This window comes from Podarcis vaucheri, assembly GCF_965113315.1.
Source record: "Podarcis vaucheri genome assembly, chromosome: 1".
NCBI classification, from domain to species: Eukaryota; Metazoa; Chordata; class Lepidosauria; order Squamata; family Lacertidae; genus Podarcis; species Podarcis vaucheri.
Genome location: NC_138759.1, coordinates 134,650,772 through 134,667,043, shown reverse-complemented (window position 1 = coordinate 134,667,043; position 16,272 = coordinate 134,650,772). Strand labels below are relative to the sequence as shown.

The 16,272-nt window shown below is 44.5% G+C and overlaps 1 protein-coding gene across 16 annotated transcripts in view; it reads left to right on the top strand.

Moving 5' to 3' along the window:
* The window catches only part of COL6A3 (collagen type VI alpha 3 chain), a 105,171-nt gene that overhangs the window by 36,499 nt on the left and 52,400 nt on the right, over positions 1-16,272 (top strand). For 15 of the 16 annotated variants that reach the window (XM_082219876.1, XM_082219877.1, XM_082219878.1 and 12 more), the window contains 7 exons: positions 503-1,105; positions 3,170-3,748; positions 6,178-6,750; positions 8,147-8,752; positions 10,255-10,857; positions 12,507-13,106; positions 14,946-15,548. In XM_082219876.1, the coding sequence (XP_082076002.1) occupies positions 503-1,105; positions 3,170-3,748; positions 6,178-6,750; positions 8,147-8,752; positions 10,255-10,857; positions 12,507-13,106; positions 14,946-15,548 (4,167 nt within the window). The remainder of the gene's footprint in view (positions 1-502; positions 1,106-3,169; positions 3,749-6,177; positions 6,751-8,146; positions 8,753-10,254; positions 10,858-12,506; positions 13,107-14,945; positions 15,549-16,272) is intronic. The other variant, XM_082219874.1, reaches the window with a different exon arrangement.

Genomic DNA, 16,272 nt, shown 5'->3' with positions numbered 1-16,272 from the left:
ACACAGTTGGTACATCGTTGGGAAAAGACAGGTTTGTGGAAAGGAAAGGCAGCTCCATAGCAAAAAGGGAGGAGACCTGTTCCAGAGGCTTATTGCCTTCATGTCTTACCTGCAAGCTTCCTAAAAGCATCAGATTGGCCTCTGCTGGGAACAGGGTGCAGGCCTAGTGACCCCCCATTGATCTGACACAACAGAGCTCTTCTTACCATCCTTATTTCATAGTGCAGAGCCCTGAACTGACTGTGTGACTATTGCAGAGGGATCTTCTGCAGCACTATTAAAACCTTGCGTAAAAATGATCATTTGGATTTAGTACATTTGAATTACAATACAGTTCAGTATAACTCAGCATAAACAAATGTGGGGGTGGGGGGGAACGACAAAAAAGAAAGACGCCTTTTGTAAGATATAGCCCCTAGAAGGTATGTAGTGATAAGGAATTGATTGAACGAGTTAAGTAAGTAATGCTGCTGATTATATGTTTGTATATTGTTGCTTGCAGTTGTTGAAGTCAATAGGAGGGACATAGTCTTCCTGATAGATGGCACAGCAGCCTTGGGAACTGCTCCTTTTAATGCAATTCGTGATTTTGTGGCCAAAATCATCCAGAAACTGGAAGTTGGACCGGACCTTGTTCAAGTTGCAGTGGCACAATATGCAGAAACTGTAAGACCCGAGTTCTATTTCAATACCTTCCAGAACAGAAAAGATGTCCTTGCAAGTGTCAGAAAAATAAGGCCAATGGGTGGTGCTGTACTCAACACCGGCTCTGCCCTGAGGTATGTGAAAGACAACTTATTCACCAGCGCTGCTGGAAGCAGGATCAATGAAGGCATACCATCAATGCTGGTCCTTATTACTGGTGGCAAGTCCCAAGATGATGTTGCCGAACCAGCACAGGAAGTGAAAAGGAATCGCATATTCATCCTGGCTGTTGGGTCCCGAAAAGCAGATCGTGCTGAACTAGAACAAATTGCCTACGAACCATCCCTAGTATTCAGTCCTTCCGAGTTCCGCACACCTGTCCTGGTAAATACTCTCAATGATATTTTGTCACCTCTGAAGACACTGTCCGGATGGATTGAAGTAACACCAAGTGGAAAAGGTAAACGCTGTTCTTGTTAAGTTCTAAAATGCATTTGACCTTTGTAAATAATACTGTTTTAAAAACAGCCTCCCCACCCCGGTTATTCATCCTCAGCAACGCTAATGATAATTTACGATGGGTTTATTCGTCACTTTAGATTTCTCCAGGGCAGGAGTCAGGCCTCGTTTGCTGCAACCAACTCTTGAAATAGGCTTTCTGTCTATCTCTTCTGTCACTTGCATCTCTAGGGAGCTGGTAGACTGCTAAATGCACCCAGGACATGAAAGACTGCACTTACATAAATCTTTTGCAGTGAACACTTTTAAGAATCCTGAGCAGTGATGAAGATGGCAAAACTAATGCAGAACAATAGTGTTAGTTTTCTAAGGAGCTTTTATAATAATCCTGATTTTTTTCCTAATACGGAGCTCAGTTATTCTAGATTTGCTAAATTTTAAAGCATTATCCTAAATTAAGATGAATATCACGGGAATATCTGTCACTTAACAAGCTTTTTCAAAATGTATGTCTCTTACTAATACAGTCTTGCATGATGCATATAAACAGTGGCATTTTTATTTTAAAATATAAATTAAAAATGTTCTAAATGTTCTTATACTTCAATATGTATATATATATATATTCTCTCTCTCTCTCTCTCTCTCTCTCTCTCTCTCTCTCTTTCTCTCTCTCCCTCCCTCCCTCCCTCCCTCCCTCCCTCCCTCCCTCCCTCCTTCTGTCTTTCCTCTCCCTCCCCACCCCCTGTTTCATTCCCTGCAGGTATTAGCATATGGGCATAAATTGCAATTATCCCTTTCTAATCTTACAATTAGGCTTTCAAACTATTGCCATATTTACACATTTAATAGCTGTGTGGGGTGGAGAACCTCTGACCTGAGGGCCAAATTTGGACTGCTAAGCTTCCAAATTTGGCCCGCAAGGCTGTTCCCCCCAAACCAGTGGTACCCAATTAGCTAAATTCTGTAGACCCCTTGTTTTTCAAAAGCCAAGCCATGGACTCACTACTTTGGAAAATATTGGTATCTCTTTGGTAGTTTTCCAAATCTTTACTATGGTCATAGACCAGCATAAGCTAAAAGCACCTCCATATATAAATAAAAGATGCTAGATAGGCAATAAGGCAACTGCAGAAGTAGAGGGTGCACATACTCATCCTCTCAGTTGCAGTAGTTTTTGTTATGTGAATGGTGCCATGGATCCCCTGGGTGAGTTATGTGGACCCACTGGGGTCTGTGGGCTACCAGTTAGGAACCACTGCCCTAAACCAGGCACATCTGGTGTTATATCTGATGTCAGGTGTGAGTTAGATGAAGACACGGCTGCAGAAAGCAGGGCTGAAGTGGACCAGCGCAGTCAGACATGGACATTGTCAGGGCTGGGCACAGGACGCAAGGGGTGGGGTCTCGCGAGAGTGTCCCTGCTCTAGTCATGTGGGGGAATTGAATACCTTCTAGATATGGATCAATCCATTCCTGCTTTTTCAGGTGCTCCATAGACTCATTTGGGGAGGGAACAGAAAGGACCCAATCCATCCCAGGAGGGGATTTAGCAGGTGCCCTGGTGCTTCAACAGAGACATCTGTGGGCCTGTGCACATGTGCTGACACATTTATGACAAGTATAAAAGCCTCTAGGATTTGGCCTTGGTCCAAAGACATTGTCAAGTGAGTGCTGAGGATCAGGCTCTTTTGGAACTTTCCAGTCCATTTTTGATGCCCGATAATATCAATTGGATACTTAAAATTGTTCTGAGCTTTCAGATCCAGTTTAAAAATCCATTTACACTGAAGTTCACTGGCAATTTTAAACATGAAAGAGTCCCTGTTTGCGTCACCTGTAGACAGAAAACCTAAAATGTAGTTGGGTGTGTTTTGACCCATGTGAGGGGGGGGGGCATCATGACACTTCACTCGTTTCTTCCTTCCATCTCTTCATGGCTGTCCTGTTTCTCTTCTCTCTCACAAGGTGAACATGTGTGTACAGCAAATGTTGTATGCACACATGACAAATTCTGGTATGTTTTTCTGTGATTTCTTACATTATTTTCTGTGCTCTACTGCAGTTCTGTTAAATAAAAGGGATATCATCTTTCTTTTGGATGGATCAGCCAACGTTGGAAATGCCAACTTCCCATTGGTCCGTGACTTTGTTGTGAGCCTAGTTGGCTCCCTTGATGTTGGAATTGATGATATACGAATCGGCCTAGTGCAATTTAGTGAGAATCCGAAAACAGAATTCTTTTTAAACACTTTTCTAACCAAGGCAGAGGTACTCGGTCATCTAAGGCAATTGAGACTCCTTGGAGGATCAATACTGAATACTGGTGCTGCACTAGACTTTGTCCGTGAAAATCATTTCACCGAAGCCGGTGGGAGCAGGATAGATGAAAGCGTCCCTCAGGTTCTAGTCTACCTTGCGGCAGGGCGATCTGTTGATTCCTTCGAACAGGCTGCCCATTCTTTAGCTCGTGCAGGAGTGCTGACCTTCTGCGTTGGTGTTAAAGATGCTGATTTGACAGAACTTCAGCGGATTGCATACAATCCACAAATGGTATTTCTTAAGGATGAATTCAGTTCTCTGGCAAACGTGCCACAGGAAATGATTGGTCAAATAACAACATATTATGTTGAAGAATCAGCAGGTAATTTGTTCCTTTCTTCATTCAAAATGGATATAAGAATGATTTTGTTTTATCTTGCAGGTATGTTTCAAATGGCATGAAACATTTTGCCACAGCTGTGTCTTAGAGGCATTGCACACATTGTGAAATTCATGTAGGGAACCTGTTTCCATACACATAACGAGCATCACGGATGAAGGCTGCCATGTGTGACTGCCGCAGCATCCCTAACATGTTCCTTCCATGTTTGAATTTTCTGAAGAAGCCCTTAGGGCTGTTTCACACATTCTATGCACAGGGTATAAATAGAAATGCGGTTGGCTGGTGCGAACCCAAGTGCAGCGTTTTGCATAATGATTGCACGTGCATTTATTTTACCATTTGGACATATCTCAAGAAGCTACAGTTGACAAAATAGATACATGAGGAGTGCTCATTTTTTTCTTTCTATAGCTTTACTTTACTTTTATTTTTTAAAACAAACTATCTCGCTCCTCCTCGCTCTATGATACATGTGAAAAGAAGTGCATAACATTTATAACAGTGTCTGAGGGTACAGCTTCTGTGCTCTCCGCCTTCATTCCCCCCCACTTTCTTTGTTCCGAAGGGGTGGGGAAGATTACCGTATTTTTCGCCTTATAGGACGCACTTTTTCCCCTCCAAAAATGAAGGGGAAATGTGTGTGCGTCCTATGGGGCGAATGCAGGCTTTCGCTGAAGCCTGGAGAGCGAGAGGGGTCGGTGCGCACACAGAAGAACCCCAGCGCCAGCCCCACAAGGTCGGGGGACAGCGGGGAGGCGGAACACCGCCATCCCGCTGTCTCCCGATGTGGTTTGGAGGCTGACGGCGGAGAGACGCGTGCTTCTCCCTGCTGCCTGCCCCGCAAGCTCCTGGTCTCAAGGCGGGCGGCGGGGAGAAGAGCGCTTCTCCCCACTGCCGGCCCCACAAGTGCCTGGGGGGGAGAAATAATTTTTTTCTTTATTTCCCCCCAAAAAAACTTGGTGCGTCCTATGGGCCGGTGCGTCCTATGGGGTGAAAAATATGGCAACTGTCTGTGCACACAATAAAATAGAAGCCCGATAAACACACAGAAAGTGACTTGCTGTCTCCCAGGCAGAGTCCTAGAGTAGTAAAGCTCTCCAGAGGCCTTTAGTCCTATGCGCTGCCGATGTAGGAGATCCACTGCTGGGTGTCCCTCCTGCCCTCTGTTTCAAAAATGCCTAGCAAAGGGGAGACTACCACCTTCCAGGGCAGTCCATTTCATTTCAAGCAGCTCGTACCATCAGAAAGTGCCACAATCTTCACTTCGCTGGTTAGCAGGCCGGCAGCCACTGCCTGAGCCTGTGCCGATACCCTTGCTGCTGCTGCTCCTTCTTCCTTTTATCCAGCCCCTTAAGAAAAGCAAGACACTGTATGAGATGTAGGAGGTGCCTGCCACTGCATGGTGGGCTGTGGCCGCCTGAGCCTGTGGGGATATCCTCCCCATGTGCCCTCCAGCTACAATAGGACAAAGTAGGCAGCTACCTGAACATGCTCCTTCCTTCCCTCCCCAACTTTGTAAGAAGTAAGCCCCAGCATGGGGCAAAGGAAGCACTCTGGCTAGCAGGCAGCAGTGGCAGCCTAGGCAACAGTACAGTGGTGCCTCGCAAGACGAAAAGAATTCGTTCTGTGATTCTCTTTGTCTAGCGGTTTTTTTGTCTTGCAAAGCAAGCCCATTGACGGATTAGAGGATTATCGCTATTAGCGGCTTTTGGCGGCTTTTGGCGGCTTATCAGCTTATCGGATCAGCTGATAAGCGGCTTAGCGGCTTAGAAAAAGGGGGGGAAGGAAAAAACCCCCGCAGGAACTTGCAAGACATTTTCGTCTTGCAAAGCAAGCCCTTAGGAGATTCGTTTTGTGAAGCACCTCCAAAACGGAAAACTATATCGAGTTTTCCGTCTTGCGAGGCATTCGTCTTGCGGGGCACCACTTGGTTCAAGAACTCCTTGCCAGAAAAAAGCACTGGCTATGATAGGAGAAGGCACACTTCTGTACCATCCCTCCTCTTCAGAGCCTTAAAGACAGAAGCCTCATGTCTCTACGATGTGAGGCTCTCCCTGTGTTGATGACAGAAAGCTGCAAGTACTAAAGTCTGCTTTAGGCGTTTCAAAGAAGCTGGAATCATTTCCACTTCCACTTCCTCATTTTTAGGTTCACTGATTGCACATCTCAATAATATAGTTCTCAGGATGCGTAATACATTAAAAGTACCAATAACACTCTCCTGGAAGTTCTAGAATGATTTCCAGTGATTCCACAATTTGGTGTTTTTAAGGAAAGGTGCTATAGAAAGGCCCAAAGCCTGAATTCTTCCTCTTACATAATCAAGATCACTCTGATTTCTTATCTCCTAGTTTGCAAAATAAATCTGCAATATCTTTTTGTGTACTAAACATTTTCATTTCTCTTAGCTCCAGAAAACAAGTTTGATATCTTGTTCTTGATTGATGGCTCAGCCAACCTTATGGGTCAGTTTGTTGCTGTTCGGGACTTTTTGTACCGGATTATTTCTGACCTGGATGTGGGTCCTGATGCCATACGTGTAGCTGTGGGACAGTTTAGTGATAACGTGCAACTTGAGTTCAACTTTGAAGACATCCCAAACAAGCAAGACATCCTTCAGAAAGTGAAAAGAATGAAGTTAAAAACAGGGAGGTTGCTCAACATTGGTGCTGCGTTAGATTACGCCACGAAGGAAGTATTTGTGAAGAGTGCTGGAAGCAGGATTGAGGAAGGAGTGCCACAACTACTTATGCTTCTTGCTGCTGGGAGGTCAAGCGATAGTGTGAATGACCCTGCTGATGCTCTGAAACAAATTGGAATTATTCCCTTTGCTATCAAATCCAGGACTGCAGATCGTAGCGAATTAGAAAAGATAGCTTTCGACCCTCAATTTGTGCTAGTTGCTGACTCCCTTTCCAGAATTGGAGACCTACAACTTCAAATAGGCAGTCTGCTGAAAGCCATTTCGTCTCAGCCATCAGGTATTCATTTCTGCAGTTTTCGTCTTTTTCTTTGAAGCATGCACAGTCCAACGGGTTACACAAGAAGTTGTAAATAAGAAAATGCTGGCTAGCTGCAATTTGCTCAAAGCATTTAGGAGAGTCTGTTTACTTTGAAAAAGTCTCAAATAGATAATTCTTGATGCATGTAAAATGCAGGGAGTGTTGTGCTTCCTCTTTGCATGAGGGAGACCTCATTCACGTCTTTTCCCAGATACAAACGTCATTGAGTGTGCAGCTATAAGGTGCTTCCCATATATAATGAAGTGCAGTAGTGATACTAATAGGCTTTGAGTTGGGGGAAGTTTGAAAACAGACTCCCCAGTTTGGAAATCCAAGCTCTGTCATGAGCCCAGCACCAATCTGTATGATAGATTATATCAGAAAGAACACAAGGCAACTGTTATATTTTACCTGTCAGCATAGTAGTCTCTTGCTTTTTCATGACTGCTTGCTATAGGTAAAGCACTTGCCCTGGAAAAAGCTCTTTTCTCTCATTATCAAATGCTGCTTCTCCATCCTATAGCTGCTTATTTGCTTGAGGTGCTGTATAGCATGGCTATTTTCAGCCTGATGTGTGGGAAGGTAAAGCCAGTGTAAACGAGGGGTAATTTTTAAATAGGGGCCCATCCACACGTCCTTTTGTGCTGTATATCTAGGGACAGGTCTGGGCTCTCCAGGTCCGTGAGCATTGTTTTTTCTTTTCTTTTCTTGCACTTTTATCTGGGAAACCTGCATTTTACAACTGAAACATAGCAAACAGAACTGGGTTTTCCACAGATGGTCATTCATTCTGAGTCAGTGGTTAAAACATGGGTTTTCTTATGGAAAGTGCCAGGACAAAACAAAAACAAAAACCCCATTTGGACACAGACCTGGAAAGCCCAGAGCTGTGTCTCGAAAGCCTGTAGCAAAGGTATGTGTAGGTGAGCCCTTGAGTGTAGCAGTATTTGCTACTGAGATGACGATGGGAGCCGGAAACAGAGAGAAAATGAAACTTCACAGTGCACAGGAGTCTCTTGGTTTCTGAAGGCTCCCCTGAAGCATTTCAAATCAAGAATCTCTTCTTTGGGCTCAATCACACCACCTGCTTCTTCAGGAAAACTGCTTGAACAGTCACTCTGACTTTCACTGGCTCTCACCAGTAAATCTACTTAAGCTGGTAATCTTTTTAACCAATTCCTGCACCTATTTGAGGTTTTACTTCTCTCCATTCCCTGTGATGGTGCCTTCCCTCATTTCTCCCCCTCAGTTTCCTTTTCACCCTGGGAGCAAAAGCATGCAAAATTTAATAGCAAATGAGAGCTTACCCTTTTCTTTATGTGACACTTGATTGTATTCCCTTTTTTTTCTCATAACCCCCACATTTCTTCAACAGCTGAGGGATCTCCGAAGAAGGATGTTGTGTTTCTGATAGACGGTTCGGATGGCATGCGAAGCATTTTCCCAGAGGTGAAGTCCTTTGTGCAAGGTTTGGTCGACTCTTTGGACATTGGTCCCGACAAAGTTCAGGTGGCCGTGGTCCAGTACAGCAGCCGTGTGCAGCCGGAGTTTCTTCTGAATCGCTACCAAGACAAGGCCGAGGTGATCAGGGCCATCCAGAGATTGTCTGCCATGCGCGGCCCTGCTCCTTACACAGGGGCTGCCCTTAACTATCTGAGGAGCAATGTATTCACCAGCCAGGCGGGAAGCAGGGTGTCTGAAGGGGTCCCACAGATATTGTTCCTGCTGACTGCGGAAAAGTCAAGCGATGACATCACAAGGCCTGCCTTGGATCTCAAGACGAGGGGTGCGGTGCCGTTTGGCATTGGGATTGGAAATGCAGATGCCACTGAGATGCAGGCAATTTCTTTCGTTCCTCAGTTTGTGTACCTTGTCCCAGGTGTCGCTCAGCTGGGCTCCTTGAAATCAACGCTTTCACAAACGGTGGCTGAGTTGACCGGGCCAAAAATAACCTCTTTGGCCACAGCGCTTCCTAGCCCAGGTGAAAAGAAACTTCTTAACTATTGAACCTGTGTTATAATTATGCTCCTACTACACACAAACACATTGAGGTCATGAAGCAGCCCAAGTTGCTGGAGGCAGCGGGGCGTGTTGAGCCCTGTTCTTCAGCATCTGGTTCAAAATGGGCATAGGGCTATTGCAGCAGCACTGGTCACATTTGCCAGGGCTTGTTTTGGCTTCTCCGGTGGCTGCTTAAAGAGCACAAAATCTCACCAAAACATTTTACACAAGAACCGTATGGTGGGGGAGATACCAGAATTACTGCACACAAATGGCAGCCATAAGTCTGGGTACTGCTATCTGCACCCAGAATGGATGGTTACACTACCAATGGATAATGTTTCACCAGCAGAAGGCAGGGAACTTCCTGTGTGTGTGTTGTGTGCATTTATCAGGTTCCAGGGGTTACTCTTGGGTTATGTTTTCTGATTGTGTTGCTGGCTACATTATCTTCTGTGACCCAGATTTATCGTGCCGCAGCCTCGGGCTGATGCAGATAAAAGCGACAGGTCTGGTGGGCTCCATGAAAGTTTGTGCAGTAGGAGAGAAGCAAAATGGCCATCCTACTGCATGTTGTGCCCACTTCACACCCTGGCAAACTATGGTTTGCACTAGTTGTAACCCCAAATGCTTCCAGATGGGCAACAGACAAACCAGGGCTTAATGCTGCTTTTTCTGTTTTCATTTCACATTAGCTCAGCCCTCCTGTTTCTCAGTTTCAGAGTAGTGATGATGGATTGCCTATTTAGACATCATGCCAGGCTATAATTAACATAAGGCATGATTTGCAAGCTTCATACTATAGTTTCTAACAGAGGAATTCAATGTCACACTAATTTGATTGTTGTGTCAGCATTGGCATTTCTGTTTGTCAGTCAAAAAGTTCTCTGCTCTCCTTCCCCAGGCCAATTGGGGGGAGGGCATGGGGGGAGGAAATGAAGAGGGAAATCCCATGGTGCAAGTAGGACTTTCTGTGCTGTCTCCCACTAGCATACCCAGGGCTTTTCTTCATCCAGAACTCACTGGAACTTAGTTCCAGCCTCTCTCTTAGGTAAGCGCCATTGCCATTATAAGAGAACAATAGTTTTCCATCACTAAGATTGTGAGCTAAAATTGTCAGGAGAAACACTGATCAACTTTGCCGAGCTCACCTTGTGTAGCTTTTACTGAGTGTACATTTGGCTTCAGTGCCATATTGCTGATAAAGTTGTACCTCGGCTCCCGAATGCCTTGGGAGTCAAACGTTCCAGCTCCCGAATGATTGAAAACTGGAACGTTGAAAACCGGTTTTTGAACGTTCTTTTGGAAGCCAAATGTCCAACGGGGCTTCCGATTGGCTGCAGGAGCTTTCTGCAGCCAATCAGAAGCCACGCTTGGGAAGTCAACTGTAATCTAAAATTACTACTATTTGTGCCTTTCAAATGTGTTGCTTGTATAATTTATTTGTACTAGTGTCTTCTAAAGTCTTCCTTTTTTCTGTAGTGGATGAGAGGAGAGATGTTGTGTTCCTTATTGACGGCTCCCAGTTTGCAGCTACTGAATTTCCTTCAGTTGTTGAGTTTATTGAGAGACTTGTAAACAATATGAATGTGGGCTCTGCTTCTACTCGGGTCTCTGTGATTCAGTTCAGCAATGACCCCAGGGTTGAATTTCTGCTGAATGCACATTCCACCAAGGATGAGGTACAAGCTGCAGTGAGAAGACTCAGACCCAAAGGAGGGAGGCAAGTGAACCTTGGATCGGCCCTAGAATATGTGTCAAAGAACATATTTACGAAGCCCTCAGGAAGTCGCATAGAAGAGGGCGCACCTCAGTTTTTAATAATTCTCTTTTCCCGACCACCTGATGATGATTTAGAGGATCCTGTAGTCCAAGTCAAGAGTGTTGGTGTGGCACCATTTCCTATTGGATTGAACATGGATTATGAGGAATTGGTCAAAATAGCTCTTAGCCCTCAGTATGTGTTCCAGATATCAACCTATCAGGATCTTCCAAGTCTGGAACAGAAATTGCTGGCCCCTGTTACAACACTAACTTCACAGCAGATACAAAGCCTTATTGGTGAGACAAGTTATCCCCCTATAGGTAAGATTGCTGCCTGTTTTTTTGTGTGTAAATCATTTTCTCATCTCCCATTAGATAACCCACCTCTTCCATCTTATAGGGAAACTTCTTACCAGGCTACATGTCACAACAACTGCTGCAGAATTGCACCAGTCTGAAGACTTAGGAGTTTGAAAAGTTTGCAGAATGTTCTGGGGCTCTTGTTACAATAACTAGCACGGGGTCACATTAGCTTCTGTTCCTCTTAGGAGTTCACAGAACGATGCTAAAAGTAGGATAGAAGATCCTTTGCTTCCCCTCATTCCTGACATCACTATGTAAGGTTCTTAATCTGTATTTGGGTGGGTGAGGGCAATAGCTAGCTTTCTTTGCTAGCCAGATCTGCCGCATTTTCAGGTAGCGTTTTTTTTAAAGGAGAATAATCAATCTCCTTATGATCAGTTAAAGCATCTGTAATTCTCTTGCCTAAGAGAATTGTTTTATATGTATGGTGGTGCCTGATGGTGCCCATTGAGTGTTAGCTCACAAAAGCATAAGTTGAATCAGGGCTGTAGTGTCTTCTGTCACATGCTGGGGGGCAGGGGGGGTGTGCTGCTGCCAGGCTGTGCATTTGTGCACTGGAGCCCGCCGCTTGCACCCCCCAAGTCAGGCCTGGCCATTGGCTTGATCCAGCAGGCTGTTCATATGTTCTGATGTTCTATCTCAGATGCCAACATAACTTGGGTACTATGCAGTTTCACTTGTTGAGGGAGGGATTTGCTGTTCCTCTTCACATGGCAAAATGACTTGAGCCAGCTCCAACAAGTGCTCTTGTTCTAGAACACAATATTCAAATGTCATTTGGTGGATATAAGGGTATACGGAGAGCCTTGCTGGATCGAGCCAAAGGCATATCTAGTCTTAGCATTCTGTTCTCACAGTGGCCAACCGGATGCCTGTGGGAAGACCTGAAAGAGGACATAAACCTCTTAAAATGGTGCCTCTGTATCATGGGTTCAGAGATAAATCTCTGCTTTTGCATATACATACTTAAATAAGGAAAATGGTTAGCTAAACAAATGTAATGATCAAGATATTCTTTTGGTATAGAATGAATATTAATACCCAACAGGAGAGGTTACTGTTGTCTCACCCCTTAATGCTTGCACACAACTATGTCAGCATACAATGCTAGCTTACTGTTTCTAAACTACAAAAGGAATGTGAAATAATTTGCAGTATTGCAGTAGCAGAAATGGAATCCTGCTGCTAGCTTTCTTGGAAATGAATTCCACTGACATTAATGTTGCCTGCAAGTAGTTGTGGTTAAGACTAGGTGTTAGGATACTGACATTAGAAATGTGTTTAAAAACTGGAGTCAAGCTTCAGAAGCCTATTTTGTACAGATTTGCATAAACACATTTTTGAAAATGCTGCACATAGAAAAAAGCACCTACAGCTTAGAAAAAGCTAAACTGGTTTACCTGGTGTTTGTAACACTGCCTTTTACAGAGTTCCAACATTGGTCCACTTTCCCCAATATTGTCTGTTCTGACTGGCAGTGGCTATCTATGTTCTCAGCCACTTCTCCCCAAGCTGCTTTTAATTGGAAATGCCAGGAATTGAGCCTGGCATTAGTGTAAGAAGAAAGCCAGTGACACTCCTCTTTGCTGCATTTTTCCTTCCTGCAGATATTGACAGTGAAGCAAAGGACATTGTCTTTGTCATCGACACCTCTGACAATGTCAAGCGGGACGATGCTGCTCACATTCGAGATTTTATTATCCAGATTGTCCAGATGTTGGAAATTGCACCAAGCAAAACAAGAGTTGGTGTTCTCCAATTCAGCAATGAAGTATTCCCTGAGTTCAACTTAAAAGAACACAAAACAAGAGGTGCAGTCATAGACAGCCTTCGGCGCTTGCGGTACAGAGGAGGTGCTCCCCTGAATGTTGGGAAAGCCTTGGAGTTTGTTATGAAGAACTACTTTGTTAAATCTGCAGGCAGTAGAAGAGAAGATGGAGTCCCACAGCATTTAGTTCTTTTGCTTGGGGGGAGATCGGAGGATGATGTCAGCAGACCTGCTGCCAAGATGCAGACATCTGGGATTAAAAGCCTGGGTGTAGGATCAGGGAATGCAGACAATGAAGAACTGCGAATAATTACCAATGATCCCCGAACTGTGTTTTTCGTGAGAGAGTTTACTGAGCTCCCATCAGTAGCGAAAAGGTTTTATGCGTCTTTTGAGGCACCTCAAGAACCGACACTCTCGCCACCTGACGTTTTCCCTGGTTAGTCTTTCATTTCAAAACAAATATTTTTGAATGTAGTAATGGGGAAATACTGCAATTTTAGAGGAAATGAGACCTTTGCGCTCTCATTTCACACACACAAAAGAGACCAAGTGGGCCTGTTCTTTAGCGGAGGAAATGTCCCCTCACGCCTTCTGTGGTGATGTGGTGTTTGTGGCTCAAAGTCTCCACAGCGTGTCTTGACTCCAGTGACTGAAGGGAGATGTATTCACCTCTCTCACCACTCACTGGAATTTGATTTCCTGTTTGATTCAGTCGTGGGCAGGCCTGGGGGCGGGGCCACTGAGGGGGTGGGGCCTGAGACTAACCCCTGGGAGTCTTCACTCAAGTCCACTCCCATGATTTAAAAGCTGGTCTGGCCTTGGACTGACCCCATATAAATCTGAACGTGACTAGCAGAAATCCACGCACTGTGTGATGAGGGGAGCACTGCTACTTTGGTATAGGCCATAAGAATAAATTTGATAGTTTCCAGAAGAGGAGCCTTTCAGAGTGTAATGATAATGGATTGATTCATATGTTAAATGAGGTAAACAAGCTAAAGGCCATTCCAGTGTTTCAGTCTTTGCTCATAATACCAATAATCCTTCACCACCCTTTTGATACTCCGTGATACAGTGGTGCCTCGCAAGACAAAAAGAATCCGTTCTGTGATTCTCTTTGTCTAGCGTTTTTTTCATCTTGCGAAGCAAGCCCATTGAAGGATTAGCGGATTAGTGCTATTAGCAGCTTTTAGCGGCTTTTATCGGCTTATCTGCTGATTGGATCAGCTGATAAGCGGCTTAGCGGCTTAGAAAAAGGGGGGGAGGGAAAAAACCCAGCAGGAACTCGCAAGACATTGTCGTCTTGCGAAGCAAGCCCATAGGAAATTCGTTTTGCAAAGCACCTCCAAAACGGAAAACTCTTTCGTCTAGCGAGTTTTCCGTCTTGCGAGGCATTCGTCTTGCGGGGCACCACTGTACTACTAATGGGGGTGAGAGCAAATGTTCACCCCACAAAGCCCTTTCCCATTTTGCTTCATAGAGATACCAAACTTTCATCCTTCAAGCAGAAGGTAATCACATGAACCAGCTCTTTCTTTCTTCTTTGCTCTCCATGTGATCATTTTATTCTTTTAGAATCTAAAAAAACTTTTAAAAACATATTCTTCATTATCTTGACATCACATGTTAATAATAGGATACAAAATAAAATCATCTACAAAATTATCACATGGGGGCACAGGAGCCTACCTTAAAACCCCCAACATTGAAAATGGGGTGTAGGGGTGGGATGTTACGGTTGTTAGATGCATCAGTATCATAGCTGTCAACTTTTCCCTTTTCTTGCGAGGAATCCTATTCGGAATAAGGGAATTTCCCTGAAAAAAAGGGAAACGTTGACAGCTATGATCAGTATATATACTGAATTTGGTTTTAGCTTATCCTGCGTGGGTATTTGCTACCCAACTTCATTTCTTCCTCCCATAAGCACTGGCAAAGGATGAGTTGCCATTCATGGAACTTTGGGCAACAATAGTAGTCTAGTGAGAGGAAATAATGTGTCTTCAATTGTTATTGTTCAATTCAATCCCTCTAAAATTTTAAGTAAGATTTAAGCACCTGCTTATTTTCAAGTTTGTCTTCACAACCATCAATTCTAGACACTTTCTGTTCTTTACAAAGTAAATGTGGAGAGGTATCCATAATGCATTTATCTATATTTTATGGATTCTGCTGGTGACCCTTATGCAGATGACGCAGCTCTCTTGCCTTGCTGATTGGGGCAGGGGGTCTTCAGCCTGTTTCACAAATCCCCCCACCCATTTACATATTTCAGATGGCAAAAAACAAGCAGACGTTGTCTTTTTGTTGGATGGCTCCATCAACTTTGGGAAAGACAATTTCCAAGAAGTGATTAACTTTATATATGGCATCATTGACGCTATTTATGAAGAAGGCGATTCCATTAATGTTGCCTTAGTGCAGTACAACTCGGATGTGAGTGATGAATTCTTCCTGAAGGATTTCTCCAAAAAAGACGATATCTTAACTGCTGTTGAGAAAGTAACATACAAAGGAGGCAGAGTTGCTGATACTGGAGCAGCCATCAAGCATGTCCAAGCAAAACATTTCGTGAAGGAGGCTGGCAGCAGGGCAGATCAGAAGGTCCCTCAGATTGCATTTATTATAACAGGAGGCAAGGCGGAAGACGATGCGCAGGCAGCTTCCTTAGCACTGGCACGGTCAGGTGTCAAGGTGTTTGCAGTTGGAGTGAAAAACATTGACCTTGGGGAAGTTACCAAACTCTCCAGTGACGGCACCACAGCTTTCCGGGCAGCAACGGCCCAGGAACTCTCGGAGTTGAATGAGGCTGTGCTGGTTACCTTGAGTGATACCATGAAAGAGCAGCTGTGCAGACCAGTGGGGGAAGTCTCAAAAGGTAATGGCTGCCATTTTAAATACACTTGGGTTGTTTCCATTGCTTTTTTCTTGTCCACTTTCCATCTTGACGCTCTGCATTGGTGTAATTATTGTATACAACTGTGCTTTTGCTTCTTTCTCTCCTTTGATACTGCATTTTTAAAAGTACAGTAGCTTCTTCCATAGAATGGTTGACTTCCTTACACTCTACGATAAAAGGTAAAGGTAAAGGGACCCTTGATCATTAGGTCCAGTCGTGACCGACTCTGGCGTTGCGGCGCTCATCTCACTTTATTGGCCGAGGGAGCCGGCGTACAGCTTCTGGGTCATGTGGCCAGCATGACTAAGCTGCTTCTGGCAAACCAGAGCAGCGCATGGAAATGCAGTTTACCTTACCCTCTACTTGCACTTTGAGGTGCTTTCGAACTGCTAGGCTGGCAGGAGCAGGGACTGAGCAACGGGAGCTCACCCCGTCATGGGGATTCGATCCGCTGACCTTCTGATCGGCAAGTCCTAGGCTCTGTGGTTTAACCCACAGTGCCACCCGCTAGAACATACTTTATTTATGATAGAACCTACTTTATTTTCAACACTTACCAATTTAAAAAGCATGTTGCTGCTGAAGGCATGTGGGAATGCACCACTAATGGTCTCTTAGGTGGGATATAGTCTGAGTCAGGCCAGTGAATGGCTCAAGGCCCCAAATTCCAGTTTCTTGAAAGACCTTGAAGCTTGAGGAGAGT